We start from the raw sequence: 14,252 nt of genomic DNA, 5'->3' as shown, positions 1-14,252 counted from the left end.
TACCTATTAGTGTCCTTGTGCCCAAAATAACCAGCAAGGCTTTTGAAGCCTCTGTGTGGGCCTGAGAACAGAAACAATTTGCAGAAGCTCCAAATAGTGATTAATTCACAAGAGGGTGCATGGCCAGCTTTATGGGCAGAGGCTTTTTCTTTTTGGGTGTTTATAAGATCACAAAAGATCACAGAAACTTGGGCAGCGTCGAATGCAAATTGCACTTAAAATCCATCAGATTTTGAGTTGGTTAAGCGAACATTGGTGGAATTGCACTGAAAAATGTCCCAGAACACTTTGACAGAAACCCCAGTCCATCAACTGTGACCGCATCTTTGATAAAATAGAGAAAGATGCATCTTTTTGTTGTTGCAAACTATCTAATGCAGCACACGGACACGACTTTACACTGCCACAAGGAGATGAGAAATGGGCTGGGTGGAACATCTCAATTTCTTGGTAGGCACTTGGAAAGATTTCCACTACACACTATCTATAACACTCTTGTAAACTCATCCTTCATAGATGAATTTCTAACAACATTACACATCACAAAACAAAATATCTACAGCAGATTTGTGTAGAAATTACTTTGAATAGAATGGTCCACCTCTGCATGCTCGAGCAAGACGGTGAGTGTAAACACCAAGGTAAATGATTGTCGTATATCACAGTTTCCTACCAGGTACATCCATGTGGTAATAATAGACACTCAACTCAATGTATGATAATGAAATTAAACAAAGTGGTCAGCTCTATATAGCAGATCATATGTCTCCTATACTGTAGGCCAGGTTTCAAATTACAGGTTTGACATACATCCTTATCAATAATGTATATTGTGCTAACACTGCTACTTTATATCTAATACTGCAAGCATCGTATGGATGTAAATCCATGGAAAGTTTACATAGGTTCAGGTAAACCATTTACTAAGGCATTGTTATTTATCATGTTGCAATGTGCAGGATACAGACTTTAAATAGAAAAACAGCTACAGGGTCATATGGAAAGAGCAGGTTAGTATCACTGAATGGAGATCTCTTCAAAGAGCCAGCAGCAGGAACAGGCTGAATGGCTTCATATCTGATATTCTATAACATTCAACAATTTGTCTGAAGAAAGACTTTTATGCATCAAACAAACTAACAGATACTGAAGGCTTAAACAAATATTTTTAAATTGAGGATAAATGTTTTAATGTCAATCCATGGTGATAATTGCTGCTAAACAGATAGCACTAACAAACTTTCCTTTTCATGTTGCAAAGCAACTGTTGGCGTAACAGCCCAGATACTGCTGACAAGCCGCAGATTCCCACAAAATTCTTCATTTGAATTTCTCCTGACTGTCAGACTTCAATGATGTGCTGGTGTTCATGGTATCACTAAACATTTTTTTGTTTTGAAGCCAGATTTTATTTGCACTGCACTGCGTTGAAAACTGAATTCTCTAGTTTGTGGTTTCTTCAATTGACAGCGACACAGCATCGGATCTAATCCCAAAGATGACACACTATGGCTAAAACTTACAGCGAGATGGGACCTGATTCCAGTCTTTTCAGCGATAGAAAGAGTCGTTTCAGATACAAATTCAGTTTAGCTCCAACTCAAATAATTGGTTTCACGTAATAATTTGCCAAGAAATGAGCTAAAAGAATTTTATTTATGTCTTGATTAGACCATACGTAAGTTACTTTCTAAAGATGTATTACATTTAAGATCTACAAATAGGTTTGACTGCAAGATGAAAAACTGTCCTTTGAGAATAAAAGCTAACAGCCAGAAGCGACTTTGTAACCTTACTGAAATAGATGAGGATGTAAGTAATATTCATGTCAAGTGACCACACACATCATAGGCTCCTTGTTGATATCTTAATGGGATCTTACTCAAGTTAGCATAGACCTCTGAACCTCAGAGGCAGTGTAATGATCCCTAAGTGGACCTACACATTAATATAAATGACTGCTAGTCTGGTCTGCAGGAGCTTTAATCTGGGAAAGGGCCGGAGTTTAACAAAACTTTAAGTTCTGTGATGCAGCTGTACTGCAGAAGTAATTTTAGAATTCCCTTGTAAACAATCAGGGATACAATAATTACACATAATTTAATAATGATTATCACATTTTTATAACCCCGCGTAGTTGACTATTTTCTTTAGTAATATCTCATAGTTACATAGCGCAACATGGAAAGACCTCTTGAAGATTACAAATAATTAATCGTCCAGACTCTCAAAAGAGAGTTGTCAATTTATAACCAAAATATTAGAAGTCAGTATTTGCCAGTATAGCCTTTGGATAAATCACCTGGAGGAATGTTAAACAGGATGTACTTGAATCAGTACCTAACATGGGCAACAGCATTTAAACTGCTTTTGTATGTAACATTTCAATACATGAACTAGCCTTCTATGCAATTCCACATGGTGTCAATCTGCAAGGATGCATATACTTCATGGAAGTATACATGGGCTCATTCACATCAACAGTGGCTTTGTTGATAGCACTTTCACTTCTGCGTCAGAAGGTGCTCAATTCTAAATCCCAACCGAGAGACTCAAACACAAAAATCAAGCCATATATCCCAGTGCATCACTGAAGGAATAGGAAGTATCAGATGATGACTTTTGGATGAGATGTTCAATCAACACCTCATCTGCCCTCTCCGATAGACATTTTAAAAATCCCATGGTATCATTTCAGTAAAGAGAAAGTACTTTTCACCAGTTCTGCAGCCAATATTTGTCCCAAAATAGTTCATATTATCACACAGAGTATATGATCATTATCACATTGATGTTTGAGGGAGCTTGCTATGTGCAAATTGGCTGCCGTGTCTTCTATATTACCACAGTGACTAATTATATCTCAAAAGTGCTTTATTGGCTGTGAAGCACTTCAGGACATCCTGAGGTTGTGACAGAGAGTATAGTGATGAAAATCGTATCAGATATAATGGGAACTGCAGACGCTGGAGAATCTGAGATAACAAAGTGTGGAGCTGGATGAACACAGCAGGCCAAGCAGCATCTTAGGAGCACAAAAGCTGATGTTTCGGGCCTAGACCCTTCATCAGAAAAGATGAGGGGTATAAGCCTGAAACGTCAGCTTTTGTGCTCCTAAGACGCTGCTTGGCCTGCTGTGTTCATCCGGCTCCACACTTTGTTATAATAGTGATGAAAGTCGTTCTTTTTCAAAATTTTTGCCAATAATACAAATCTAGAAAATTATCCTTGCAGAATTATGTGGCTAAATTGAATGTCCTGATTGGAGGCAGGTTCAGAGAAGAGGGGTCCATGTGATCAGGTAGGAAGGTGCCAGATGGAGATCCCACCGCCACCATATCTCACTCTTGACTGAATCTTAGGCAAGCAAGGCACGGGGATAGATTTTCTGAGGCCACTTGAGGCCCTTCAGTCACCAATTAAGGAATCCGTTGCACGACTGTTGGTACTTAAACAGTGCCCTGCAAGGATCCTGACATGTGGGCAATCTGCCGGGTAAACCAGGCATTTGGGCAGCTCATGCCTAATGGAGAGAACTATCAGAGATTATTGGCTACTTGCAAATTAATTCTTCACCCCACACTAAATATGCTACCCGCTCCCCATACACTCACCTACTCCCTTCACTTTCCCTCACTTGGCTCTCCTGTCTCACCACTTTGATTTTGCCCCACTCACCTGATTCCTGGGGCTCCATCATTAATCCTTTATCAAAGTTGCATTTCAGTAACTTCAGGGGCTACCATTTCCAGTGGTGCTGCCAGTGCCAGGTATTGGCTTCTAATTGGTTGGCAACTCTCACAGGTCAGGTACTACCCCCCATTTGAGGACATTGTGAGACAGCAATCTCACATCTATAGCTACCTGCACAATAAAACACTGCACGTCTATTCCCTCACACAGCCAGATGAGAAACTGTCCTCAGTTCAGCAAAAGGGAGGGCTAATGTCAGTCAGGAGGTCCTTGTGTCATCAGATATGGGCACAGTCCAGAGGCTTGGCCACCATCAATTCTCCACCTGGGATACTCACATCAGGGGATCTATCAAAATACAATCACCAGAGTATCCAGCAACCAATCTCGGAGGGCCATAAGAATTATTCAGGCAAATCATAGAAACTTAGAAGAAAGGAAGGGGAATCAGCTATTCCCAGCTTCAGGTCTGCTATGCCATTCAGTTACTGATCATCAAACATAGAACCCTATTCCTGCTTTCTCCCCATACGCTTTGATCCTTTAAGCCTCAATAACTTTATCTAACCCTTTCTTGAAAACATTCAATGGTTTGGCCTCAGCTGCTTTTTGTGGCAGAGGATTCCACAGGCTCACCACTCTCTGGGTGAAGAAACTTCTCAACTCAGTCCCAAATGGCCTCCCCCTTATCCCTAGATTATCCCCCACTACGACATTCTTTAAACTCCAGTGAATATAATTTCAACTGATTCAATCTCTTTTCAAGCAGCAGTCCCACCAACTCAGGAATTAGTCTGGCAATTCACACACTGAAACATAGTGCTCAAGGGCCTGGTCAATCATATCAAGGGGCTGCCCTTTGAGGTTGGCCAGAGGTCTGCCATAAACATGATCCTCGTACCTTGTCTGCCAATCATTCTCGTAGGTGCGATGGTAGGAAAAGTGAGGCAGCCCAGCCTTGTGTGGCTGGAAACGCCGAGGCAATTGCAGTAGAGGTACAAGGATAATGATGGGGTGGGGGATTGGGGGAACTCAGGGTGAATGGTGGGGGTGGGTATGTGGAACTGCATGAGATGGCACGGTAGGTTACAGGAGGGAGAACAGTTAGTGGCAGAAGCTACCACCATGGCCTTCATAGGGGGAGGATACAGGAGAAGGGTGGGCATCATTAAGGCATAATGCTGGGACTCAGGGGAAGGTCAGTCTGGTGGCTCTCCAGATTGCAGAACATGATGCATGCCATAGAAAGAGGAGGAGCAGATTTGAAGGAACAGATCCTCAGATTTTGTCACCTGTGTTCATTGGTGGCTTTTGTTTCATTGCTCACTCCTACGATTGCATTTTCCCATTATTTTTGGGAGCATTTGAACTTGTCCACTGGCCCCATGTGTTTTGAACCCTACTGTAGAAAGGATAGAGAGGCGAGATAGCAGAGTAGTTGTGTGAATAAATTCGGTGTCCATGTACACAGATCCTTGAAAGTTGCCACCCAGGTTGACAGGGCTGTTAAGAAGGCATACAGTGTTTTAGCTTTTATTAATAGAGGAATCGAGTTCAGGAACCAAGAGGTTATGGTGAAGCTGTACAAAACTCTGGTGCGGCTGCACTTGGAGTATTGTCTCCAGTTCTGGTCACCGCATTATAAGAAGGATGTGGAAGCTTTGGAAAGAGTGCAGAGGAGATTTACGAGGATGTTGCCTGGTATGGAGGGAAGGTCTTACGAGGAAAGGCTGAGGGACTTGAGGCTGTTTTCATTAGAGAGAAGAAGGTTGAGAGGTGACTTAATTGAAACATATAAAATAATCAGAGGGTTAGATAGGGTGGATAGGGACAGCCTTTTTCCTAGGATGGTGACGGCGAGCAGGAGGGGGCATAGCTTTAAATTGAGGGGTGAAAGATATAGGACAGATGTCAGAGGTAGTTTCTTTACTCAGAGAGTAGTAAGGGAATGGAACGCTTTGCCTGCAACGGTAGTAGATTCGCCAACTTTTAGGTACATTTAAGTCGTCATTGGACAAGCATATGGACGTACATGGAATAGTGTAGGTTAGATGGGCTTCAGATCGGTATGACAGGTCGGCACAACATCGAGGGCCGAAGGGCCTGTACTGTGCTATAATGTTCTATGTTCTATGTTCTATGTTCTATGATAGAATAGGCTGTCAGAGTAATTAGAGATTATGGAGGACTTGGAGGCTTGTGTCAGGGATGGGGAGCAGTGTACTTGGTGACCATGCTGGGCCCAATACTGATAATGTCCTCTACGAGCTGGATTTGTTTCTATGACTTTTGGTTCACTGGATGGGAAGTATGATGTGAAAATTGCTGGAATAATGCTCAGGGTGGGCAGAGTCACTGTCAGTTTGATAAACAAATATCCACGTTTGATAAATGCTCAGTCATTGATGGAACAAATACATGAAACTTCCTTTTGCTGGCTAATGGCAAACCTTTCTTCACGTAACTGGCCAAGGGTCCTGAGGGAGGCACACACCACCGCTTCGTCATTTGTGATGTCAGTGCAATGATGGTCACTGCACTGAATGCAGTGAGAAGTTGGAATGGAAAGGGTCTAGGGTTGCTGCAGCCATCCCTTTTCACAACTTTACTGCACACACTGAGGCTCAATGTGGACAGATGACTGAGACATGACCCTCCTTATCCACGTGTAACATGTCCCCCTAAATAGACCTCAATTCTGGCCAATGTCACCGATGACGGTTCTGAAAGCTAAGAAGCTCCTTCGGTTTTGGTGTTCCCATAGTAGATCATGTCCATCGAGGGTCCTGTGTGGACGTGGCTGCCTACTTAATAAGGCAAAGGTGGTTGCAGGGAGACCAGGAGAGCACAGTTCAGGGACAGGCCATTGCCACCGGGCCCCACAGAACATGTGGGGTGTATAAAAAGTCGAGTTTTCCAACTCCAACTCCACCTACAGAGGATAAGCAAGGCACAGTGTTGATTCGGGCTCTGTATGTCCTAAGACTCTGTACTGAACTAGACCAGATGCAGGAGCATGATTTCCAGGACTGCAGGAGTAGGTGGCCATCCTCTTCCTGTGGCTGTGAATGTGACAGTTGCCTTGAAGTCCTATGTGACTGGCTCCTTCCATTGTGACCTGTGTGGAATCTCTCAACTGCACACTTCCAAATGCATTAGAACAGGGGCTCATGCCATCTTGCAAGCTCACACCAGTTCATTTCGTTCCTACATGATGAGCTCAGTGCTGTAGCCTGGGCAGTAAGATTTGGGACTTAGCTGGCTTCCTTCAGGTTTAAGGTGCTATTTACCGTACACATGTGGAAATGAGAGGACATATCACAATGCTGCAGCATTCATCAACAGGAAGGGGTGCCGTAAATCTGAAGGTTGTTACCACTTCCTAAGGGTGTTTGCCCATTACTCTGGCAGTTGCTACAATGCCTACATTCTGGGGCACTCTAGTGTACCTGGTGTGTTTGAGCATACAGATATTTTATTAGGCTGGCTACTGGGAGACAAGGGTGACCCAGTACAACCATGGCTCATGATCCCATTGCACACCAATCCCCACCCCCAATCCCACCTCTGCAATTGATACAGAGTATGGATACAATGCTGCCCATGCTCCAATCAGGGCAGGGCAGAACAAAGGATGGGGCTGTTGAAGATGCAGTTGCATTGGTTGGACTGATTGGAGAGGCCCTTCCAGGATAGTCCGAACTCAGTGTGTCACATTATCCTGATGTGCTGGCAATACGGTGATATGAGGAACTGGGAAGGAGGGGAGCGGTTTTCTGATGAAGAGGATAAGGATGCCAGGGAGGAAGAAGCTCAGCTTAGCATTGAGCATTGTAAGCCAGACAGGACCTGATTGACATCTACTTCCAGTAGATGAGAACTGAGTGCAACAGGTCATCATGGAATGGTCACTGATCATGATGCTGAAATCTGTTACATTGTCAGGATGAACTGCAGCCTCCACTAGGTTTGTTTGTGAAAATACAGTTAAAATTAATACTTGTAGCAGGATATAATAACCGGATATAATTATAAAATTTAGGGCAGCAATCACTAATTTATCCATGAAATTAGTCAAGGAAGCTCAGAAATAGCTCTAAGAAATTTCCCCCGCATGCAGTGACTACATTATTTTAAGCCTAACTCTTTTTTGTGCAGTAGAGAAATTGGAAATTTCACTAACTGTGTTTCGTCATTGGAGAAATTCAGCTCCAGCTGACAGTTTTGTTTGCTCCCTGTAAATTAGAGTTCATATTTAGAATTTTTCAATTGCATGCCTGATTATGATGTTCCTCTACTAGACAATGATAAGATGTGGGTCTACTGTGGGTACTACTGACAAAGCTGTGAACAGCATATGTCATGACATTGCCAATTAGAGACTGGATTGCCAATGACTGTCTGGGTGCACAGCAGCCTTACAAAGATGGCATGAGTTTAAAGACATTGTCTTTTGCTTTTTCTATACTTTTAATTGTGCACTTGGGTTTGTTAACAAGTTACAGAGAAAACATTAGACCTTCACCAGCTCAGAAGTCTCTCTAGTCTCCGCAGTAAAAGCCAGTCCAAGCTGACGAAAACAGTTTTTTTTTCTCCAGCAGTTGTTATGAGGCATGATTTTTAGCTAATAAGTCAGAGACATTTTATAATTGTGAACCAGCCCCAGCCAATCAATGAAAGCATCCGGAGAAGGAAGACTGAGAAGCAGTGTTCTGATCAACACAAGAACGATCTCAACTCATCCTGAGAAGGGAGCCACTGCGCTATCCCAGGGATGTGTCACATGGTCTCTTTTCAGGTTTTCTACTGAGTAGTGGCTCTGGGAATGGCACATGGTAATATGGGGCAAGAAACAGACATGAGTGGTACCACAGGAGTGAGGGAGATAAGTAGTAAGGCAAGTTTGCTAAGAAATGGCAAAAAAGCTCAATTGGCCTCACAGAGGAAATCGCTCCAAAAAGCATACTGCAACTCAACTTAGCCAAGAAAAAAGAAGACTCAGCCCTACAATATTATTTAATTTGCCTTGGCAACTTTGCGTATCAATCTATGTACTTAGAAGGCTTGCATTTAGTGCATCAATATAATGTTACACATCAATAACACCCATAAAAATCAGTTAATACAGTGGCTAACACAGAAAACTATCTGGTACGTTAATCATGCTGATTGGTTTAAATATCCCATTGACCGAAATAAAAAGTCATTGGGAATTCCTGGAGAAAGCAACCAAGCATCAATTAGCAAGCACTGCAGAGCCCAACTAATCAAAACGTTCTTTTTTTTAAACCCAGCGATCCAGAACCAGCAATGACAACAAAACAAATTAGATTGCTAGCAGTAACGTTTTCTTTGCTCATTCAGATCAGGACAGGCAGCTAAAAATAATATTTGCAGCAGGATATAGTAAGCATGAATAATTACAAAATTTGGAGGAGTGGGGTGGGGAACCGTCACTAATGTATCCATGAAATTAGTCAGTTAAGTTCAGAAATAGCTCTAAGAAGTTTGCCCACATCGACTGACTACATTATTTTGATGTGGAGGTGCCAGTGTTTTACTGGGGTGGACAAAGTCAGAAATCACACAACAGCAGGTTCTAGTCCAACAGGTTTATCTGAAATCACATGCTTTCGAAACACTGCTCCTTCATCAAGGGGTTATACTCCGAAAGTTTGTGATTTCAAATAAACCTGTTGGAATATAACTTAGTGTTGTGTGACTTCTGACTTTTTACACCATTCTGAGCCTAGCCTTTTTTTTGCACTGGAGAAGTTAGGAAATTTCATCTAGTTGGGTTTGGTCGCTCGAGAAATTCAGCAACTGCTGGCAATTTCCGTGAGCAATGTCTGGTGCTTGCCCTCATCATTGTTGCCAAGTTTATCAAGCTGGTGTTCTAAAGGATATTTGGCCTCTAAATTATATGGAATGTCTTAGAATCATAGAACCCCTATGGCATGGGAATAGTCCATTCGGCCACACCAACCCTGCAAACAGCTTTCCACCCAGACACGCCACCCTACTCTATTCTTGCAACACTACATTTCCCATGGCTAATCTACCGAGCCTGCACATCTTTGGACAGTGGGAGCAAACCCGTACAACACGTGGAGTGTGCACGTTATGGGAAAGACATGCACACTCCACATGGACAACTGCCCAAGGGTGGAATCACACCCAGGTCCATGCCACAATGGGACAGCAGCGCTAACCACTGAGCCATCGTGCAATGGCTCTTTACGAGGAATTTTTGGAAAATGGGCCCTGCTGTTTTGGCAGTGAGACCAATACCTGCTTAAATTTGACACAGACTGACTGGCAGTATGGGGAGGTGTTTCTGAGAAAGAGTCACCACAAGCAAAACATTAACTCTGAAATTTTCTTCACAGATGTTGAGCTTCCAGCAACTTTTGGTTTTGTTCCTGATTTACAGCATCTGCAGTACTTTCGGAATTATTTTTGGCAGTTAAAATGCCTCACTTTATATGCACCTTACACATGCCTTTTGGGTGCAAAATGCACTTATCTCTATCCCGGTTGCTCAACATGATAAAAATATTTTCAATTCATCTCCCTCGGACCAAAAGCAGATGACTTCACAATTCCCTACATGAAATTCCACTTAGGATACTTTTGTACATGTATTTTTTCAGTTTTCTTTACATGATATATTTTTGTATCATAATATTTTTAAATTTCTTCAGCAATTCCTGCTTCCATCTCCAAAACGTGTTGTACATTCTTTGCATGTTTGGATTATCTGAAAGCTTGTATTTAAAAAAGGCATTCTTTTATCCAAGCCATGAACATATGCAGCGAAGAAGTGAGGTCTCAGCCTACATCTATGGAAAACATCACATGTCATATCTCACTAATCAATCAACAAACCTTCTAACTCTACTGTCTTCTACCTCCTAACCTGTTACTATCCCATATTGTTTGCCTTCAATTTCACATACTCTCATTTTTGCTAACTATCTCTTGTATCAAATGTCTTCTGAAAGTCCATTGGACAATATCCATAGCTGCTGCCAAGTGCCATTGATTTCCACAAAAAAGTTCAACTAGTCAAAATTGACTCACCCTTCAGAAATCCACAAAATGTTCTTTGATCAGTCGTTATCTAGAATCTTTGTTACTCAACTTATATAATGGAGTGACATTCACATATTTCCTAATCAAAACCATAATTAAAAATGTAGAGACTTTTGGAAAGGAATGACAAATGCCTATGCAACTTTCTCACCTATTTCTTTCATACCACTGGGGGAAGACACCTTAGATTTAGATTTTTGATCTTTTTATTTGTCATACATACTAAGTACAGGAATACATAAGTATAGTGAAGAGTGTGCAAAGTAACCATTCACTCGCATCCACCTGGTCACAAAAAACAGAATTAAAAGAGTTAACAGAGCCGAAAGGTAAGCAAAAAAGAAAATTCCAGATCGCAGGGGCCCAAGTCCCATCTCAAAAATGGTGCAAGCGCTGCTCCAATCGCTAGGTCACTACTGCCACCTTAGCAGCCCACTCTCACCACGAATAACTGCTGTCTCACCAGCCTGCTCTGATCATGAATAAGACTCTCTCTTCAGTCCTATTATTATCCCCATGATCATTGTTTTACTTATAAGTCTGCCACCCTTGACTAATTTTTAGATTGCCTTATACAACTGTTATTTTATCCCTTTCTTCCACTGTTAAAACAAATTGAAAGCATTCATTTAATAAGTCTGCCTATTGCTTTGTGAACTATTTGCTTCACTTGAGAGTTAACTGCAACACATATAAAACAAATCAAGAAATGCACTAGCATTTAGAACTGTAGCCTATATAAAACTGATACTGTTAGGCCTCAGCAGGGTATTTGACTGGAAATAAAGCCCAGCTATTCCTGGAGTCATCATAAAACTTAAAGGTTTTTTAAAAAGTTTGCAGAACTCACCAATTTACCTGATTTTTAGACTCAGGAAGCATGGTTTCCTTACTTGACAAGAATGATTATTTATGACAAAGCAGACTCTGGCATTAAGTTACCAAATATAAACCAAAGGCATATAATTCGACGAGTTAATTCTCTAACCCCCAAACAAATATATACATACGCACAGAAGAGAAAAATAGAAAAGCAATTCAGTGGCTTTTGTTCACACAATCTAACTGAGATAGTTCTTGTGCTGATAAGAACACTGTTTTTTCATCGTCCTACTCTAGATGTTTTCATTCGCTTGCAAGAGGCACTAGGTGGCCAGTTCACACTTATAAAAGGTCTCTGACTTATTAACTAAAAATTATATTTTAGAGTAACAGCTGAAGGAAAGACAATCATGTTGTATTCAGATTGGAAGTGGCATTTATTGCCCAGGCAGTTCTTGATCTCTTGGAGATTTGAAGCCATTTCTGTATCCTTTCCACAGTACCAAAATGTTCAGCTACCCGAGAACCCAACCTTTCCCTCCATCGTAAGGTCAGAAGTGGGAATATTCACTGATGATTGTACAATGTTCAGCACATTCATAAGTCCTCACATACTGAAGCAGTCCATGTCCGAATACAACAAGTTCTGGAAAATACCCAGGCTAGGGCTGGCACGTTGCAAGTAACATGTGCACCGCAGAAATGCGAGGCAATGACCATATCCAATAAGAGACAATCTAACCACCTTTTCTAATGAAGTGTCTAGGCCCGAAACGTCAGCTTTTGTGCTCCTAAGATGCTGTGTTCATCCAGCTCCACACTTTGTTATCTCAGATTCTCCAACATCTGCAGTTCCCATTATCTCTAACCACAAGCCTTTGACATTCAATGGTGTTAGCATCAATTAGACCCCACTATCAACATTTTAGAGGTTACTATTGACCAGAAACTCAAATGGACTCATTGTATAAAAACTGTGGCTATAAGAACAGGCCAAAGGTTAGGACTACTGTCGCAAGTAACTCACTTCCTGACTCCACAAAGCCTGTCCACCATTGACAAGGCACAAGTCAGGAGTGTGACAGAGTACTCGCCACTTGCTCGGGATAAGTACAGCTCTAACAATACCCAAAAAGCTTGATACCACCCAAGACAAAGCAGCCTGCTGGATTGACAAACACCCATAAGCATCCACTCCCTCCACCACCGATGCTCAATAGCAGCAATGTGTGATGCATGGCAGCAGTTCACCAAATATCCTGAGAAAGCACCTTCCAAATCCTTGAGCACTTTTATCTAGAAGGACTAGGGCAGCAGATACATGAGAACACTACCACCTAAGTGTGTCACAGTAAGCCACTCACCACTCTGACTTGGAAACATTTTGCCATTCCTTCATGATCCCTGGGTCAAAATTCTGGAACTCCATTGCAATGGGTATAGTGGGTTTACCTACGACACATGGACTGCAGTGGTTCAAGAAGGCAGCCCACCACCTTTTCAAGGGCAACTAAAGACAAATAATAAATATTAACTAGCCACCTACACACCACAGGTGAATTTAAAAAAAACTGGTCACACATCCACAGACCAATCAGCTACTTATTGCTGGCTGAATCACCATTTGTACACACCCCTCAACTCCGGTTCATCTGCAAACTACACTTGCTTTCCCTTCAGGAGTACTTGGTTTTTAAAACAGCTCTTGTCCCATTTCAGTCCACAATCACAAATGTAAAAAATGAAAAATAAATGCTATTTACCATGTTTGTAGAATGACATGATTTTTAGACCCAGCATGGTGCACATTTAAGAAAAATTTATTTCTCAGATATGTTTTCAAAACAGTTGAAGTAGGAATACCCTAATCCAAATATTTGCTACACCTAGCCATTTTAATTATAATAATTCATTAATGTTTAATTTGAATTAGATTGTGTCTTTTGTTTGCTTAGACGTTATTACATTTCTAAGCATTTCATTACTATTATGTGCATGGTAACTTCATGTTGATAAATTGTGTTTGGATTCTTTTAGCTACAGTCAAGGCATTAAACAAAGTAAAAATGAAAAAAATATTAAGTAGCAGTTAACAGGAAGGTTGACACATTGGTCAAATGGAACACTTATCAAGTATCTTTCTAAAAAGCAATGTGATCTCCAAATTAATTCTTAATGCAGACTTTCTACAAGGCTGCTTTGGGAATATTTGTGAAAATTTGTCAAAGATTCAATACACTGTGGCTTATTCCAAAATACATCAGACAAGGTTATTAAATATGGGCTGAAATCAAGGGCCATCTGCATTTAGACTGTGACATCTTATGCCAAACTGCTACAAAGTTACCTTCAGGCCTGAGCTGTTGTCTGGTGTGCTCTCATTGGTTTCATTCTTCCCAAGGGCATAAGAACATTCAGGCAAGTTGACAAAGTGTGGAGGTAGCTGGAGTTCCACTACATACTTCTTCTGCCCAAGAAGAGATTTGGGGAGCTTTATTACCTGCGAAAGAATTTAAAATAAAAGCACTTCGGAAGATTTGTGAAAAAAACATTACTGTGGTTGTTGTTGCAAATAAAGGAATTCATATTAAATAGTATCAACTGTCCTACAATATTCCAGAATGACACATATCTGATTGGCT

At 41.3% G+C, this 14,252-nt stretch overlaps 1 protein-coding gene across 1 annotated transcript in view; it reads right to left on the bottom strand.

Annotated features, from left to right (window-relative positions):
• The window catches only part of ofcc1 (orofacial cleft 1 candidate 1), a 319,195-nt gene that overhangs the window by 154,178 nt on the left and 150,765 nt on the right, over positions 1-14,252 (bottom strand). The window contains exon 12 of the mRNA XM_059646341.1: positions 13,958-14,110. Within this exon, the coding sequence (XP_059502324.1) occupies positions 13,958-14,110 (153 nt within the window). The remainder of the gene's footprint in view (positions 1-13,957; positions 14,111-14,252) is intronic.

The sequence above is a fragment of the Stegostoma tigrinum genome, chromosome 5, assembly GCF_030684315.1.
Source record: "Stegostoma tigrinum isolate sSteTig4 chromosome 5, sSteTig4.hap1, whole genome shotgun sequence".
Taxonomy (NCBI): Eukaryota; Metazoa; Chordata; class Chondrichthyes; order Orectolobiformes; family Stegostomatidae; genus Stegostoma; species Stegostoma tigrinum.
This window is presented reverse-complemented; position numbering and strand designations above follow the sequence as displayed.